The sequence below is a fragment of the Ovis canadensis genome, chromosome 3 (assembly GCF_042477335.2).
Source record: "Ovis canadensis isolate MfBH-ARS-UI-01 breed Bighorn chromosome 3, ARS-UI_OviCan_v2, whole genome shotgun sequence".
NCBI lineage: Eukaryota > Metazoa > Chordata > Mammalia > Artiodactyla > Bovidae > Ovis > Ovis canadensis.
Genome location: NC_091247.1, coordinates 100,691,482 through 100,710,834, shown reverse-complemented (window position 1 = coordinate 100,710,834; position 19,353 = coordinate 100,691,482). Strand labels below are relative to the sequence as shown.

General features: G+C 48.9%; 1 protein-coding gene across 4 annotated transcripts in view; it reads left to right on the top strand.

The window, feature by feature from the left end:
- Positions 1-19,353, top strand: part of NPAS2 (neuronal PAS domain protein 2) — a 202,083-nt gene that overhangs the window by 167,248 nt on the left and 15,482 nt on the right. For all 4 annotated transcript variants that reach the window (XM_069583822.1, XM_069583823.1, XM_069583821.1 and 1 more), the window contains 6 exons: positions 4,372-4,513; positions 5,311-5,411; positions 8,450-8,539; positions 11,587-11,733; positions 17,634-17,825; positions 19,133-19,308. In XM_069583822.1, the coding sequence (XP_069439923.1) occupies positions 4,372-4,513; positions 5,311-5,411; positions 8,450-8,539; positions 11,587-11,733; positions 17,634-17,825; positions 19,133-19,308 (848 nt within the window). The remainder of the gene's footprint in view (positions 1-4,371; positions 4,514-5,310; positions 5,412-8,449; positions 8,540-11,586; positions 11,734-17,633; positions 17,826-19,132; positions 19,309-19,353) is intronic.

Sequence of the window (19,353 nt, the reverse complement as noted above, 5' to 3'; positions counted from 1 at the left end):
TGAGTCCACTTTGTGTCTCTCCCACAGATGAAAAGCAGGGGGTTATTCCATCATCCCATCGAGGTGGGGCAGAGTCTGTGCATCCTGTCCTCCCCTTAGGCCAAGTGCTGTACCTGCCCTCAAAAAGAGCACCCCACAAGCTCATTGCCCCTCACACTCCCGCTATGGTACCACTGGCGGGGTGTACTGGCCGCTTCTGTGTCTAGGGGTCTGAGCTGACATCCTTTTTGGAGCCACCTTGGTGTCAGGGAGCCCTGAGAGGAATGGAGAGGTGTTTCTCTTCACAAAGCCCAGACCTCTTTCCTCTCCAGCCTGAGTCCCTGGCACCCTCTGGCCAGGCAGCCCTCATCGCTGACAACTCGACAGAAATTCATAAGCAGATCAGAACCCTGTTTCTCAAAGGTCATTCTTCAAGCAGACACATATGTTGGGAGGAAAAAAGAGAGAAAGCAAGAAAGGGAATGTTGTATTTCATTAAAGCTAAGAAGTCATCGATTGTAAGATCTCTCTCTGTCTCCATTAGGAAAGAGAGAAAGCTGCCCATCTGTGAAGTCAAGATTTCTTATTGTGAGTTGAAGGACATATCCCAATTTCATTTTATGTCAAAACGTGGGAAGGAAGTTCATCTTGATGAAACACAGTTCAAGTTCCAACCAGCCCATGACCTAGAATCTAGTCTCTGGCTAGAAACTGACACAACAGCACTAGTCAGTTTATCTTTTCTATGTGCTGGGAAACAAAGAAAAAAAATTAACGTGATTTGCTTTATTGTGATACTCACTTTAGTGCAGTCAGTGGACCATCGCCGCATCTCTGGTCCATTAAGAACTGAGTTAGGAAGAGGAAGAGATCCCCTTTAGAGACCAGAATGCATTTGCACCTTTGCTGAGCTGCTCCCACTGGCAGGCAAAGTGCTGCTGCGTTGTGCGGTGATTCCTCACCAGCACCATGGTACAACACCTCTGCCATTGTCCATGGACGTGTTTATTACCCAGCTCTGTCACATGAAGGCATCATATGTCATGCCCAAGGCTGGAATTAAGCTGTTCATAGGCAGGTGTTCGACACATCATACATCACAGCTGAAGATCAGGCATACGGTGTGTCATCCAGCCAGAAATTCATTATTGAGGTTTCCGATCTTTGGGGAATAGTAGAGCTCAGTGAAAGTTCTCGTCAACATGTACTTATGTATAAACACACAGAAGACTCTTGAGAGTCCCTTGGATAGCAAGGAAATCAAACCAGTCAATCCTAAAGGAAATGAACCCTGAATATTCATTGGAAGGACTGACGCTGAAGCTCCAATACTTTGGCCACCTGATGTGAAGAGCTGATTCATTGGAAAAGACCCTGATGCTGGGAAAGATTGAAGGCAGGAGGAAAAGGGATCAACAGAGGATGAGATGATTGGATGATATCATCAACTCAATGGACATGAGTTGGAGCAAACTCCAAAAGATGGTGAAGGACAGGGAAGCCTGGCATGCTGCTGTCTGCAGGGTCACAAAGAGTTGGACATGACTGAGCGACTGAACAACACACACACAAATACAATCTCAGGCTGTCAGATTCAAAAGTCCCTTTTAAAGTCACAGCTCCAGGACTGTGCTTTTCAAACTCTTAGCGGTAATGGACCATTTGGATTTTTAATTTCAAGTCTGTCACTGACGGATGGTCTATAAAATGCAGATTCCCCTGCTTGTGTGTGATGTACGGCAGATGGCTAGAAAAGTTTTTCAGCTCTTTCTCTCACTTCCTGCATTTACTTGTCTGCTGACCAGGCACACACAATTCGCTTGGGACCCCACTCTAAAAGGTGTGATTTGGGAGAAGGAAATGGCAGCCCACTCCAGTACTCTTGCCTGGAAAATCCCATGGACAGAGAAGCCTGCTAGACTACAGTCCATGGGATCGCAAAGAGCTGGACACGACTGAGCAACTTCACTTTCTTTCTTTCTGCTTATCTGGTCACATAAGACCCAGTTACATAGGTTGCGAGAGCTGGACTGTGACGAAGGCAGAGCACCAAAGAATTGATGCCTTCAAACTGTGGGGCTGGAGAGGACTCTTGAGAGTCCCTTTGACAGCAAGGAGATCAAATCAGTCAATCTTAAAGGAAATCATCCCTGAATAATCATTGGAAGACCTGATGCTGAAGCTGAAACTCCAGTATTTTGGTCACCTGATGCAAAGAACTGACTCATTGGGAAAGACCCTGATGCTAGGAAAGATTGAGGGCAGAAAGAGAAGAGGGTGCCAGAGGATGCAATGGCTGGATGGCATCACTGATGCAATGGACATGAACTTGGGAAAACCCCAGGAGATGGTGAGGGTCAGGGAAGCCTGGTGTGTGCGGTCCATGGGGTCACAAAGAATTGGACATGACTGAACAACAACTTCTTGCCTGGAGAATCCCATGGACAGAGGAGCCTGGTGGGCTACAGTCTATTGGGTCACAAAGAGTCAGACACAGCTGAAGCAACTTAGCTTGCATGCACGCCATGACCAAGCAGTAGGGTCTGAAAATATACACTGAGCCCAGCAAACCCAGACACACCTTGCGATTCTGTTTTGCACAAAGGCCTTTATGGCTGGTAGCAACCATTTCAGGCCTGTTTGGGCACACTCAGGGTCCACCCGCACTGGAGGCCCAACACAAAGGATAGAACTGTCGTGTAGACTTAGACACAGGGATTTAAGACCTGAGACCAGGGACACCAGCCTGTCCAGGCAGCCCAGGAATCCCACCATCCTTCTGAGAATAGGAAGGAGCTTGGCTGAGGAGAGGAATCATTATGTTTCTTCTTTAGCTTAAAAATCACTACAGTCATCTTCTTAGGCTTATGACCCAGGTGGCATTAGTGGTAAAGAACCCACCTGCCAGTGCAGGAGATGTGGGTTCGATCCCTGGGTCAGGAAGATCCCCTGGAGGAGGGCAGGGCAACCCACTCCAGTGGGCCCCTGGAGAATCCCACAGACAGAGGCGCCTGGCGGGCTACAGTCCTTGGGGTTCCAAAGAGTCGAACACGACTTAAACGACTTAGCACACGTGCATGAGTGACACCTGAGCCAATGCAGGACAGAAGGATGGCTCCTCAGGGTTGGAAAGTCACAGTTGCTTTCTCTTCATGCCATGCTCTTGAGGCAGAGGCACCCTGAGGGCCCAGCAACAGTTAGGATCCAGAGGTCAAGAATTGGAGACCTTTGCCCCTTGGCCTCGGGTGCCTTGAGGCTGCAGAGGAAGAGTAGTGGGGAGACAGTGTCCAGAACAGTCCAAAGGCATTTGCCTGATTGGAGTATTTATTTTTTATTTTTTTAATATTTGTTTATTTGGCTGCATCAGGTCTTGGTTGTAGCACCTTTGTTGTGGGATCTTTATTGCAGGCTTCTCTAGTTGCAGAGCTCAGGCTTCTCTCTCTAGTTGGGGTACACAGGCTTAGTTTCCCCAAAGTATGTGGGATCTTAATTCCCCATGCAGGGATGGAACCCATGTCCCCTGCATTGGAAGGCAGATTCTCAACCACTGGACCACCAGGGAAGTCCCAGAGTATTTTTCTTTCTTTAGATTTTTTTTTTTTAATGTGGACCATTTTTGAAGTCTTTATTGAACTTGTTACAGTATTGTTTTTGTCTTATGTTTTGGTTTTTTGACTGGGAGACGTGGTATTCTAGCTCGTGAGGCGTGTGAGCAGGGATTGAACCTGCGACCCTGCATTGCACTGGAGGGTGAAGTCCTAACTGAATCTCCAGGGAAGTCCCTCATTGGAGTATGAGTAACCCAGTCCCACCAGTAACCTTATTTCTAGAATCTGCCTCTCCACCCTGCTTCTGGGAAAGCCAAGATTCTGGGCATGAGGTGACAATTTTAAGAAAAAACAAAATGCCAGGTCAATTATGAAAATCTAAAATATCGAAATAGAAGGCAAGAAAGTGTAATCAGTACTGCTTACAGGCTGAAAAATAACCTGAAACTCAGTTGCTCAGTCATGTCCTACTCTTTGCAACCTCATGGACTGTAGCCCACCAGGCTCCTCTGTCCATGGGATTCTCCAGGCAAGAACACTGGAGTGGGTTGCCATGCCCTCCTCCAGGGGATCTTCCCAACCCAGGGTTTGAACCCAGGTCTTCTGCATTGCAGGCAGATTCTTTACCATCTGAGCCACTAGGGAAGCTACCAGGCCCTCAAAGATGCTAGTATATATTCGTATAAATAGTCCACCTGAATGTGGAATTCTCTCCAAGCAGTTACAGTATTTCTCTCAGTTCCCTTCAAGCTTTCCTGCGTATTTAGAGGACAACTAAAGTAACATAGTTCATTGCCACGGTCTTGATGCTGAAACATGGACTCTGTGTGTGTGTGTGTTTTAGGACAAGGGCTCCAGCCTGGAACCTCAGCAGCACTTTAATGCACTTGACATGGGCACCTCAGGCCTTAACACCAGTCACTCACCATCGGCCTCCTCAAGAAGTTCCCACAAATCCTCGCGCACAGCCATGTCAGAGCCCACCTGTAAGTGTGACTCTGCAGAGGGCAGGGCGGTTGGGAGTGTACACAGAGTCCCACGAGGGATCCCACATTCAAGGAGAAGCCGGGCAGTCCGTGGCATGAAGCTAAAGTCGCCATCTGGTCCCCACTCCTTGCTTTCTTTCCCTCTAGCTTCCTCCCCCACCCTGCCCCACCCCGCTCCAAGCTCTGGTTCCTCCGCTGCCCCACGAAGCCGACATTCAGTGGGCGTCACACGGGCCTGGTGAGCTGTGTGGTCAGGCAGGCGGCTGAACCTCATGGTGCACCTAAAGCTTGTGGGTGCTCTGCTGTCACCCACTGTGCCCCCACTGAGGCTGGAAGCTGGCAGAACTTCCGGGCCTCTCGGAACCACCCACACTCCTCTAGGCTCCCTTCATCAGATTCCAAACAGGCCCATGTTTCATGCACACTGTGGTCACCCTCCCCCTCTTTTTAAAATTTTTACCGATTTATTTATTTGTGGCTGTGCTGGGTCTTCATTGCTGTGTGCAGGCTTTCTCTAGCTGCGGCCAGCGGAAACTCCTCTCCAGCTGCGGCGCGCGGGCTTCTCACGGTGGTGGCTTCTCTTGTTGCAAAGCACGGGCTTTAGGGCTCGCGGGCTTCCGTAGCTGCAGCACGTGAGCCCAGAGGCTGTGGCGCACGGGTACAGTTGTCCCGCAGCATGTGGAATCGTCCCAGACCAGGTCTTAACCACTGGACCACTAGGGAAGTTCTCTCTCCCTCTTTTGATGAGAGAGCTGTTAAGTGTGTGCAAGTCTGCAAGGTGCCATGTTTTCTTGCAGCCACTCCAAGCAAGCTGAGGGCAGAGGCCAGCACCCCGGCTTTGCCCAGATCGGCTCAAGAGCTCCCAGTGCCAGGACTCAGCCAGGCAGCCGCAATGCCGGTATGTGTGTGACCCCAAACTTTCCCCCTAGACTGCACTACAGCACTGCATGGGGCCTGCCAGGCCACAGGACTGCGGGCGGTATCTTCCTAGAGAACGCGCTGTACTTAGAGATTGTGGGTGGCAGGCGGGGGTAGGAAGCTAAGTAGCTTAATTGGCAACTAATTTGAAACACTCTGATCCCAAAATTAACATGGATGTGTATCTCAAAATCCAAAGGCATTTTAAAGCTTGAAACTTCAAACCTGGGTAGGGGGGTCCCATCCACAGAGCCTCTGGGGGTACATGATCAGGACCTTCCCATTTTGGACCCTCATTCCCAGTGAAAATGTCTGAGAAGCTTGATGTCAACCAAAATGTCCCTTGGCATATACTGGGTTGGCCAAAAAATTTGTTTGGGTTTTTCCACTCCGTCTTATGCAAAAGCCAAATGAACTTATTGGTCAACCCAGAATCAGGCAGCATCCTTCATATATGCCAGGCCTCTCCAGGACTCATTGGGAAAGACCCTGATGCTGGGAAAGATTGAGGGCAGGAGGAGAAGCAGATGACAGATGATGAGATGGTTGGATTGCATCACCGACTCAGTTGACGTGAGTTTGAGCAAACTCCCGGAGATGGTGAAAGACAGGGAAAGCTGCAGTCCAGGAGTCCCAGAGAGTCAGACATGACTGAGTGACTGAACAACCACAACTCCAGGATGTCAGGGAACGTGGCCTCCTGGAAAGCACACTGGCTGGATGCAGGGTCACTGTGTACGTCCCATACTCCAGTGATCCAGCACAAGCTGCCAACCGCACAAAACTCAGTGGCATAAAGCTACCAGGATTTTCCATGTTCACGGATTCTGAGTCAGGAATTCAGAAACGGCACGGTGGGGGTGACTCCTCTCTGCTGCCTGGTGTTGGAGGTCTCCCCATTCAGGGCTGGGAGGCGCATCCCCAGCTGAAGGTGGGCTCAGCTGAGAGCATCTTCTATTGACCTGCATAGACGTCTCCATGCCATCCTCCCAGCAAGGCTCCTGGTTCCAAGAGGAAGACTCTGGAGAGGGACCTCCCACGAGAGCCAAACAAGCCATGTGGCTTTCCGTGCCATCCCCTTCAAGTCCCAATACATTACCTCCACCATCCCTCTCGGTCAAAGCAGTCACAAGCTCACCCATGGAGCGGGACTCAGACCTTGCTTGGAGGGGGGACGTGTCCCCAGATTTAGCAGCCATGTTCAGATAGTTGCCAAGTACCTTCTTCCCATCCCTGGCTGACATTTTGGAGATGGAAGTGAAGTCACTGGGCTTTCCCAGTGGCTCAGCAGTAGAGAATCCCCCTGCAATGCAGGAGTCACAGGAGACCTGAGTTCGATCCCTGGGTCAGAAAGATCCCCTGGAAGAGGGCATAGCAACCCACTCCAGTATTCTTGCTTGGGAAATCCCATGGACAGAGGAGCCTGGCAGGCTACAGCCCATGGGGTCACAAAGAGTCAGACACGACTGAGCAACTGAGCATGCATTAGAGGCCAAAAAACGTGAGACTCTACCCTCTGAGCTCCTGGTCCTTGGAGACCACCTCTTTTCTTGAATACCTCTAAACCTTTCTTCATGGGCTTCCCAGGTGGTCAGTGGTAAAGAACCCACCTGCCAATGCAGCAGACAGGTTCAGTCCTGGACTGGGAAGATCCCCTGAAAGAGGGAATGGCTACCCACTCCAGGGTTCTTGCCTGTTAAATCCCATGGACAGAGGAGCCTGGCTGACTACGGTCCATGGGATCACAAAAAAGAAACAACTTAGCAACTAAACAACAAACCTTTCTTCTGAAGTGCTCTGCAAATTTTCCACTTCTTCAGGAATACTGAAAATATAGTGTGCACAGTGAAGCGAAAAGGCTTGGACTCATGCCACCTGCTTCAAATATCACTCAGTTCATCCATTTAGTAGCTGTGTGACTCTCAGTAAGTTAACTAGTCTGTGTCTAGGTTTGGGAATAATCATAATACCTTCTAGCTTGAGAATTGAGTGAGTTAACACATCAAAGGCGCCTGGCAATAGTACCAGGTGGTGGCAGAGACTCTATAAATGGGCCACAGGTAGAAATAGTAACAGACGAGGAAGCTGAAACCCAGAGAGGTGGGCAGAAGAGCTATTTGGACTCAGGGCCTCCAGTTCCAAGCCTGGCTTTCTAGCCACTGTACAAAACTGCTCTTCTGACAGCTGAGGGTGGCAGGGTTCCTCCACCCAACTGAGCAATGGAGCACTATTGGGAGACTCAGAAGCAGCCCCTAGGACTCTCATTCAAAACAAGCCTCCTGCTGCTCTGGCCCCCGTGCTGTCCTAGGGACAGTTTGCCACTGGAGCTGCTTTTCATAGCCCCCAGGGCCTGAGGCAATGATGGAGTAGCTTCAGAAGGATCTTTTTACTTTTAAAAATTCTCAAGAGCTTCATGAAGCTGAGGGTTGCGTTTCTCATTTCTACACACTGTTCCCTGCCCAAATTCTAGTCCCTACCCACCACGGCCCCCTGCCCACAAAGTCTGGGCAAGGCAGTGATAGAAAGCATGCCGCTGTATCTGTCCACGTTAGTGTGTGTTGAGCGGAAAGGCCCCGCAGAGCCAACACTGGTTATGAGTCCACAATCTTTCCGCTGAGAAAGTATCAATTTAGGGAAAGACCAACCAAATCCACCAAGAATGGAGCCTAGAACAGGAGGGGAGGGAGGGTGGGGTGGGGTGGCAATGCTCAGCTCCGGCTGGTGGTAGTGATTCTGCAGAGTGCACCATGGTGGGAACGTCGGGCCCGAGTGGTCCCAGGACCCCCCCACCCATCACCAGCTGTGTGTCAGCTCTGACTCCATTCCCTGCAAGGGTAATAACCTGTGACCCCACCTTTTCAGGGGAACATATACCTGCCAGAAGTGAGCGATCCTCTCCAGGGCAAAAGGGCCTCCTTGAAGCCAGAGAGCCCAGCTGGCTGAGAGACGGCGCCCCATCCGTTCTATAATAGCCCAGAAGCTTATATGTATCAAAGCCACCCTCCCTCTCTCCCCCAGGCCCCCCTGCCAGCCCCGGCGTCCTGTGACCTCACACAGCAGCTCCTGCCTCAGACCATCTTGCAGAGCCCACCTGCCCCCGTGTCACAGGTGAGTCTGGGACTCAGGGCAAGGGAGACCCAGGGAGGCACTTCCTTGAGACAGGATGCTGAAATCCACTGGAGGGTGTGGGTACACTGGTGCCGACGTACGGGCTCCAGACCAAGGCCCCCAAAATGGGACTCTTCCTCCCCACGTGCAGGCGGGGCGTGCTGAGTTGCGGACCTGCCCCTTCCGCTGCCCTCTCCCCACTGTCCTCATCTCCATCCGTCCTCCCATTGATCTTCCCCACATCTCTCTCCCAATCCTGTCAATAATTTTGCTTCATCCCTCGGCCGCTTTCTGTGTTCCTCTCATTCTTCATGACTCCTGATCGGCCACAATATTTTAGAGAAGGTCTGAGTTAGGACAGATGTCATAGGAAGACTCTACAAGGATTTCAAAGCGCTGAGTCCAGTACTATAAATACCACATTAAAAAAACTAATAATAAAGGACCAGGGCTTTGCAGAGTAATTCCTGCTTTGTTTCAACAACAGTCAATGAGTTACTATTTGGGTCAGTCAGGGAGTGAATGTGAAGGAGGCAAGGATGCTTGTAACAGGGCCCTCGCTTTTGAACTCAGAGTTGAAGGGAGAGATGCTCATATGAATAGAGAAGCCACTATGCATTGTGTTTTTACAGAACCAGTAAAAAAAAAAAATATATATATATATATATATATATGTATGTATATATATTCTGCCTGTGGAACTCCAAGAACAGTTGAGCTGACTGGTCAGACCTCAGATTTCAATTCTTTTATGGGATATTGAATTTTGCCCCCTCCCTGGCCACAAGGGGGTCCTGGGGGCAGTCTATCAACATGTGCCCCTGGCCATACTCTTGCCAAAACGTAGAGTCTGTCTTGCTGCCAGTCTGGCACCACTGAAGAAAATCTTTTCAGAACGTCTGCCTGTCCCATTAACAGCAGCCTCATCTGTTTTCCGGGAATAAGAAAGGCACATGCTAGCATGGGCCTCTTGCTAGAGTTAGACTTAAGTAAGGATATAAAACCAACCCATCCAGAATTGACTAACATGATCTCTATTCATCCTCATTAGGAAAAAAAAAAAAAAATTATTTTTTTATCTTCAAATTCCCAAGGCACATTTGGTAGGAAGTAACTTCTTTATCCACAGGCCCTTGAAATGAGAATTCCTTTAACTTGCGGGTCTTCCATAGGAAAGAATGTCTTTGTTTTATAATAAGTCATGGTGTGATGAAGGCCCTTTTGGAATTCCAATTTTTCATATATTAAACCTCATTTTAATTAACACTAACAGTTCTTAGTCTCTTAGGCATATTATACTTAATAGCTGTATTCTTTAAGAGGCTCTTGCATAATGTTGTCCTTTCATGTCAGGCAGTTTTTCTCATGCCTCCTCATGTGAAAAATGAGATTCTGCAGTTTCCTCTTTCCCCTCACTGATGTTATCATGTAAGGGGAAATAGAAAATAAAATCCAAACTCTAGGAAATTGGCTATCTGGGTAAGTGATGGTTTTGCTTCATGGTTGCTAACGTGTCTCTACTTTGGGATAAAACTCCTTATCGAAAAGGCCATGATCTAGAATATAACAAGACTGGAGACTGTTATACAGAGTGAAGTAATTCAGAAAGAGAAAAGCAAATACGGCGTATTAATGTATATCTATGGAATCTAGAAGAATGGTACAGATGAACCTATTTGCAAGGCAGCAATGGAGACACAGACGTAGCGAGTGGACTTGTGGACACAGCAGGACGAGAGAGTGGGACGAATTGACAGCGTAGGCTGGAAATATACACACTACCATGTGTAAAGTAGACAGCCAGTGGGAATTTGCTGTGGGACGCAGGGAGCTCAACCCGGCACCTGTGACAAGCTAGAGGGGTAGAATGGGGTAGCCAGTGGGAGGGAGGTTCAGGACGGGAGGGAACGTGTGTGTGCCTATGGTGATTCATGCTGATGTACGGCAGAAACCAACACACCATTGTAAAGCAATTATCCTCCAATTAAAAGTAAATAAGCTTTAAAGAAAGAATATAACAAGAGATTCATGTTTGAGGGTTCCTGGAATGCCTTAGGAAAATAAGAATAATACTAGAAGTAATTAACACTCATGAAATTTGGTGCCAGGCCTTCACCAATGACCGCCTCCACTCACTGTTTCCCTTGGGAGCCAAGGGGCCATCCAGAGCATCCTCTCTGGACATGGTGTCATAGCCTGGACAGTCTCCAGACTTTAGGGAACCCAGCACAGAAGCTTTTGTCTTCTGTTATCTTAACTGAATACCTGATAGAACTTTTCTTTCTCGAGCGAATTGTCTTTCAAAATCCTAGCTTGGTATTTTGATCAGTGAGATTTCTGAGTGAGATTTTTGTGATACGGTTGGTTTAGAACAGATATTTTTAAACAAATGTTTAGCAGCAGATTTTCTTACCAATATTTTTTACCAAAGTGCAGTTGATGTACAATGTGTTAATTTCTGATATGCAACAAAGCAATTCACTTATATGTGCGTTCGTGCTAAGTCGCGTCAGTTGTGTCCAACTCTTTGCAGTCCTATGGACTGTAGCCTGCCAGGCTCCTCTGTCCATGAAATTCTCCAGGCAAGAATACTGGAACAGGTTGCCATTTCCTACTCCAGGGGATCTTCACAACCTAGGGATCGAACCTGCATCTCTTATGTCTCCTGCATCGGCAGGCAGGTTCTTTACCACTAGTGCCACCCAGGAAGCCCATATATGTATGTATATATTCACACTCCATATGAATCCCAAAGCTGGCCCTCCCAGACTAGAGTGCAATGAATTAGATCTGCAGGTCCCCATGGGCCTGGGAAAAGCTCACAGGGGAGTCCCTGGGCCACCCCCACCCTTATCCAGAACCCCTGCTCGTGGGCAAGCTCCCCAGCAGTGGGTCACTCATTGCAGCAGTGGGTCAGGGGTGCTGCAAAGGGAGGGTAAGGCACTGAAAGTGAAAGTGCACAGGGCTGCTCAGAGCAACAGCAATATCCGTCTGCATGGCTGAAATAGCACTCTCACTGGGTTCTGTGTCTTGACCCCACCTTCAAGTTTTCAGCACAGCTCAGCATGTTCCAGACCATCAAAGACCAGCTGGAGCAGCGGACACGCATCCTGCAAGCCAACATCCGGTGGCAGCAGGAAGAACTCCACAAGATCCAGGAGCAGCTCTGCCTGGTCCAGGACTCCAACGTCCAGGTGACGCCCCTTACTGGGCCAGCCATCCCCCGGGCTCTGTGCTCCCCACCGCTGTGTGATGTGTCCTAATCCACCCTTTCAGGGCAGCCAGGACTCCCTCCAAGGTTCACTAGGCTGCCTTACTGTGCCCTGCCTCCTGGACAAACTGAAACCTCTACCAGTGAACTGCAAGTAATGAACCCCACCTCCATCATCCCTGCTCCAGGCCAAACGTAAAATTCACATGACAGCCTTTTCACTCACGCCTCACTCTGTTGGACACACATTTCCTGTGCTGCCTGCATTTTGTTTCATGTGTTTGGTGGTTAGTCACCCTGCACAGACACCAGCCTCCCTCCCATGGAGTTTTAAACTCCCCAGCACATGTGCAACTGCTTTCCGAGCACCCCTAGGCTGCTGACAAAGAGATGGTCTGCTGTTTGCTCTCATCCAAAGCATGAATGCAGGGAGACACGAATCTGTGCCCATTGCCCCCTGTAGGGGGGCGGCCTGGGAGCCAGAGACTGGAGGTCAGCACCCTGGCACCCACAGGACACCCCCATTGCAGCATGGCAATTGGGGTGCCCTCTGACAGCAGCTGCTTTTAATTGGACCCCACCCCACCCCAGCCCCAGATGTCACTTCTTTGAATCCTAACCAGAGATTCCTTTATGGAGGAAAAAACTTCATATATTGGATCTCTTTCAAGGTTAAATTATTTTTACCAAGTTTCATTTAAATCAGTCCAGGACTGTTTTTCTTCCAAAGCGCATTCTTTGGGCCCAGACTTTGATTGTAAATGTAGCCAGCCTTGGAGTCTTCCCTGAGTGAGGTAAGCCTTGGCACCCACCTAGCAGGGAACAGATGGAAGCAGAAGAGACCCCTGAGGGAAATGGCTAGGGTACTGACCCTGCCGTCCACTCCACCGCCCACACCCCCACCATCCACGCAACCTCTCCTGTGGACATAAGAACACCTTGAACTGAGATGAACACAGGATACTACAAAGGTGTTGAGCAGCCTGGAGACTCCTAGAGCCAGCCATCCTGCCTCCCTGGGTCCCCACAGATGTTCCTGGTGGGATTTACATATGCTCTAAACCTGGGGCTGCCCTCTCTGCCCGGCCTGGCCCCTCCGGTCCCTTAAGGCAGAGGACCCCAGTCAGGTGCACCTGCTTGGTGTCCCTGGACCGGCCACCACGCCCACAACCCTTCGCCCCGCCCACAGCCCTGTGCTCCGCCTATAACCCTTCGCCCCGCCCACAGCCCTGTGCTCCGCCCACAGCCCTGTGCTCTGCGGACAACCCTATGCACCCTCAACCTCCTGAGTGACATCCCCGAGTTGCCAAGGGACAATACAGCAGCATTTATATGAAGACACAAGGGGCTATCAAAGTGCCTTGATCTTGAGCCTCATCAATCCAGGGTCCAGTGACTGGAATTCCTGACTCTAATGAATTGAATGGAATTTTTACATTACCAGGAAGGGGGCACTGAGCCAGAAACTGCTAAAAGCAAGGTGGGCGGATGAACATCCGCCTCAGAGCCCAGACTTCTCTATTTTCAAAGCTGAACTCTGAAGTAACAGAGAAACAAGGTTCTCTCTTTTGCTCTCTGGTATGAAGCGTTATTATTTTTCTTCCTCCTGACAGTGCCTTTTGTTGACCCCCAAGGTCTAGCACCTGAGCTTTGTGAGCGATGACATGGGCCCCAGGGCTCCACGTGTTATTCCGCTGGTTTCTTCCCTTGACCTTATCTCTGCAGTGGAATTTTCCAATGAGCTTGGAAATCCACAGTCAAACCAGAGAACGAGTCCTCAGAGTCTTTTTTCATGTTTTTTGCACGTTTAAGGAATTAAAGAGACACGTTCCGAAATGTTCAGCCAAAATGCGATGTTTAAAAAAAAAAATAAGTGAATCAAGCATACAAGATAAGCAAGTAAAAATTACTCCAATCCTCCCAAAAAATGTGGGAAGATAGATTAAATAAGAGCAAAAGGTGGATAATTGCTGAAGCCTAGCATTGATATATGGGGTTTCATTATACAGTATCTATTTTCTGTACTTCTGAAATGTTCTGTAATAATAAGTCTTTGTAAAGCTAAGCATATAAGAACAATGAAAACCACATGTGAGCAGTAGGATTAGTTTGGTGGAAAATTAAAGTTTTTTTTGTTTGTTTTTTGTTTTCCTCTCAGATGACTTTGCTCACTTGAATTAGGAAAATGTTTCCTCAGGCTTTCTATAAAACTGACTCCAGAGCACTGTTAAGAAGTCATCTTCTTAAGGCATACAATTCTCCTTTACTGTCACTAAAGCAGGGGCGTGGACATGCACAGTAGCAAATCCTACCCCTTCCCCACTCCCCCCATGTCCATTATTCCCAACTTCAGGGGACTTTTTCTACCTATCCCATTGGCTTGGAACTTCATTGAGACTGTGTGGGCCTGAGATGCTTGTTAAGTATATATTTTTTTTCCAGAACATATTGGGTTACGAGGGAGACATTCTCGGGGTGTGGTGTTTGCACCTAGATGGGATCATGAAGGGTGCTACATAGAGAGCTGTTCAGCTGAAAAGCTGTCACCCCTGCATCCTTGGGAGGTCACGTCTTAATTTATTTTTGAGAGCACTCGTGCCCTCTACTGGCAACGCCGAGAAGCATGGAGAAGGACACCTGTGGCAATGGCAGATGTGTTCTCTGATTGGTTCTTTCATCCATCTTTCTATCCGTCCATCCTTCCACCCTTCCTTCCATCCCTCTGTCCACACATCTATCCATTCATCCACCATCCGTCCCCCCATCCATCCACACACCACCCACCCACCCCTCCACCCTTCCATCCATTCATCTATCTCGCAGACACCCAGTATGTTCCAGGCAATTGGTTAGGTACTGTGGGGGACACGGGAATAAGCAGAATAAGGTTTCTGCCCTCGGAGAACATACATCAATGGGACAGCGTAGCAGACCCAGCAGTCTCTGCCTTAACGCAAGCGTGAACGGTCTCCCTTCTTTGAGCAAAGCTTGATCTATTTGTTTGTTCGTTTATTTATTCTACTCATCGCTTCTACGTTGTTTTCTTTTCCTGTGTTTCGAGCTGTGTCTCCATTGCTGTGCTCAGGCCACTCCCCAGCTGCGGTGCTCGGGCTTCTCACCGCGGGGGCTGCTCTTGCTGCGAGGCTCTAGCGTGCGAGGGCTCAGTAGCTGTGGTGCACGGGCGTAGTCGCCCCATGGCGTGTGGGGTCTTCCCTGACCAGGGATCAAACCCGTGTCCCCTGCATTGGCAGGCAGGTTCTTACTCACTGGACCACCAAGGAGGTCCTCAGATAGTTTTCATATGCCTACAGGGGCAAAGGAACAAAAGGAACTCCTTTCTTATTTTAAATATTGTTATATCCAAACATTTATTGAGCACCTAGGATTATGCCTCAGCAGAAGTCCCATTAAATCTTTTATGAGGTATATGGTGTTAATGTTACTCTTTTATTAATGAGGAAACTAACAGTCAATTTGAAGTTTTTGAAAACCACCCAAGTTCACACCACTAGTATGTGGTGGGGTTGGAACTGGAACTAAAGTCTGTCGGATTTAAGCTAGATGATACTGCCTATCATAAATAAAGGTTGCATTTGTCTGAACTCTAATCAGAAGGTAAATTGTATCCCACCAGAAAAAATGTTTGTTATTTTGTTTGAATACTGGGTTTTTGCTGAAATGTAAATTACCTCGTGTGCTATGAATGAGCCAGCTCACTGAGGTTGTGTAAAGCACCAATTATGAACGTTCGGGTATTGGATCTGAGAGGATGGAGACCCAGAAAATTCTTCTTAACTTCTAAAGTGAGGAAGAGTCAAAATGGCAGGTTTTCCTGGTGGGTTGGGGCAGGAAGGAAAGTGGGGAGGCCTGCCTGGTGCTGTGGCTGGACGGGCATTAGACGGGCATCTTGCTCAGGGCTTGACACCCTGTGGGGGAGATGCTGAAACTAACTGATTAAGCACCTCCCTGGCGCGAGTCCACAGCTGTTGTTCCAGAACCACTCTCACTCAGCATGCGTCAGCATGTCAGTTCCATACTGGGTGTGAGGTTATGCCACCCCGAATGCAGGAATTCGGGGTAAAGTTCCAGACGATCAGGGGGGAGAGTCTTTCAGCCCTCAGAGCTAAGGATCTAAAATGGAGTGGGATGCTGCTTGCCAAGAATCTGATACAGATAATGGAAGTGAAAGTGCTGGCTGCTCAGTCGTGTCCGACTCCTTGTGACCCCATGGACTATAGCCCTCCAGGCTCCTCTGTCCCTGGGAGTCTCCAGGCCAGAATACTGGAGTTAGGCCATTCCCTCCTCCAGGGGATCCTCCCGAGCCAGGGACTGAACCCAGGTCTCCTGCATTCCAGGCAGATTCTTTACCGTCTGGGCCACCAGGGAAGCCCACAATACAGATAATACCAGTTTTTAATGCCCAAGAGGAACTTTTGATAAAAACAGCTAGTCACAGGTCTTAAGTTTAAAGTATGATAGAAATTACTAAAGGTCTCTTTCTTAAACCTTTACAGTCAACCCACAGATTACATTTTATTTACAAATCTACTGATGTGGCCAAAAATACCAGTGCTTTTACTTGTGTTCACATTCAATTAATTTATAAATTTAACAAATGGTAAATAACATTCATTATGAAAACCAGTAATTTACAAATTTAATATAGCTTAACTTTTCAGACATTTCGTGTTCCTGGCTAGGCAGACTTATAAACCTAAGAAGTAAGATCTTTCTGGGCCCTTAAGGATTTCTCTTTAAAAAAATTTTATTTCTGTATTTTTTCTGGGGCTTTGTTGCTTCAAGCAGTCTTCCTCTAGTTGTGGCAGATGGGGGCTTCTCTTTGTTAGGGTGTGCAGGCTCCTCATTGCGGGGGTTTCTCTCGTGGAACACAGGCTGGAGGTGCATGGGTTTCAGTAGCTGTGGCTTTTAGCCTCAGAAGTTGAGGCTCACGAGCTTAGTTATGCGATGAGGCAAGTGGCATCTTCCCAGACCAGGGATCGAACCTGTGTCCTCCGCATTAGCAGGCAGATTCTTTACCACTGAGCCAACAGAGAAGTCCTTAAGGAATTGTTTTAAATTGGATACACCAAATTTATAAACCAAGGTTCTCACAACCTTTTGAACACTCTTTACGAACTGGATCAAATTCTCTTAAACCTTTGCCATTAAAACTACCAGGCTGATATAGCTGTGCTTATTGAATGTCTGAGACATATTAAGTAACACATAGAGATTAGTGTGGTGACTGTAAAACTTTTTCTTAAACATCGTTTTAAAGCTCATGGACTTGATGTTATGTCATCCTTTGGACTGCCTTCCTGGAAATGCACAGGCACCTAGTTAACCAGGGCAGAACTGCCCTCTCAGCTGGGAGCTGGACGGATGATACAAACCATAGGATGGGTACAGATGGTGGTCACTGGTCAGAGATTCAAGCCCGGGCATAGCTCCTACTGCCGGGACAGTGCGTCCCCCACTAGTCAGCCAACCCTTTGCCACCATGATTGTGTTATTCCTTCCATTCACAAGAGGTTTCTCCTTCTAATAAGAAAGTGGCAAGCCAGTACAGACTAAATGAGCACGTCAAGTGGCATACCTGGGTCTCAGCATCTTTCACCCTGTTAGACCCCCGTCACTAGACCGGAGCCTTCTTGCGGGCCAGGTCAGCACCCCTGCCACCGGCTGCCCCTCTCTGGCTCATGCACTCTGCTGGTGGCCTCCCAGGCACTCAGTGTCTCCACGTCTAGTGGGTGAACCTTCCCAGGCAGGTCAGCGTGAGTAAGAAAGCTGCCATTATGCCGGGGATAGGCAGGCCGTACAAAGAAGGTGCAGGCCCGTGAGGGCAGTGATCACAGCCTTACAGCATTGCTATTGTGCTTCCAGATGTTTCTGCAGCCACCAGATGGATCCCTGAGCTTCAGCAGTGCCCAGCGGCCGGAGACTCAGCAGCAGCTCCAGCAGAGGTCCGGCCCAGGTCCCCAGCTTGTGGCCAGCCCACAGCTTCCGGGGCAGATAGCCTCTGCCCAGGTCACAAACCAGCACCTGCTAAGAGAATCGAGTGTGATATTGACCCAGGTAAATGTGCTCATCTCCAGACTCACTCCCTGTCACCAGCGATGGTCTTCACGAACCAGCAATCTACTTCTCCTATGACCAGAGCTGAATAATTATGATGGGGTTTTTCTTGTCTTTGTCACTTCCAAGTCCCAAGTTCTATTGGTTCCCTTCTGTGTTTTATCAATATATTAAAATGAGTTAAAGGTCTCAGGCAGCTGGAACTTTCAGCTCTGATTCTGAGCTTGGCTAGAGGTAGAAATGGCCATCTCTGACATGCATGCTGAAAGCCACACATCCCCACATATGGGGACACACACATGTCCTTGGTGCCCATCATTGCCTCTGGCTTTAGGCTTCCCAGGTGGTGCTACTGGTAAGGAACCCGCCTGCCAGTGCAGGAGACATGAGACGCAGGTTTGATCCCTGAGTCAGGAAGATTCCCTGGAGGAGGAAATGGCAACCCACTCCAGTATTCTTGCCTGGGAAATCCCATGGACAGAGGAGCCTGGCAGGCTACAGTCCATAGGGTCGCACAGAGTCGAATATGACTGAAGCGACTTAGCATGCATGCACATGTGTGAGAACAGTTATCCACTTCTGTTTACCATCCCTTTCTACAGAGTCACCATGCTCCTCCTGGTCCCCCAGATACCCTCTCAAGCCCTGCCCTCCCAGTCATTACCACTTACTACAAGCCACCAGTGACCTTGGAGTCTGACAGGGTCACCCATCAGTCAGTGGCACTTGAACCCAATGGATTCAAGAAGTTCTGAGCCCCCGCTTCCAGACCATCACAGTTTGGAAGGCTGGATACAGCTTTTCCTGAAGCCTCTTTTATTTATACACATAATCATGGATTTGGGCTTCCCTGGTGGCTCAGCAATAAAGAATCCACCTGCCAATACAGGAGACATGGGATTGATCCCTGGGTCAGGAAGATCCCCTGGAGAAAGGAATGGCAACCCACTGCAGCATTCTTGCCTGGGAAATCCCAGGCAAGAGGAGGAGGAGCCTGGCGAACTACAGTCCATGGGGTTGCAAAGAGTTGCACAGGACTTAGGAACTAAATAACAGACAATCATGGATTCAGTACAGCTTGCCTACCCCGAGCCTGGCACTGTCCTTTAAATCCCAAAGGGTTTAGAGAACCCTTGAGATGCTTACAGTCCAACAGGAAAGCCAGTCATAACACCAAAACATCATAATGATGGTCAGTGGGTCCTAAATGTTCAGAAAGGCCTAAGCGGGTAAAGAAAGAGGTTCTGGGGAGGTAACACCTGAGTCGAGCTGAAGGTTTACCTTTCTTGTTTCGATGGTTGCTCCAGGGTCCAAAGCCATTGAGAAGCTCACAGATGATTCAGGGGAGCAACCTGACACCCCAGTTTAGCAGCACCACCACTGCGCTCCCATTGGCTCTGAGCCTGACCACGCCAGCTTCCGCCTCCCAGGAGGCCCCCCAGGGCCAACCCAGCCCGGACTTCAGCCATGACCGGCAGCTCAGGTATAGACTCTGTCCTTGTTGGAAAGATACCTGAGACATAGTTTT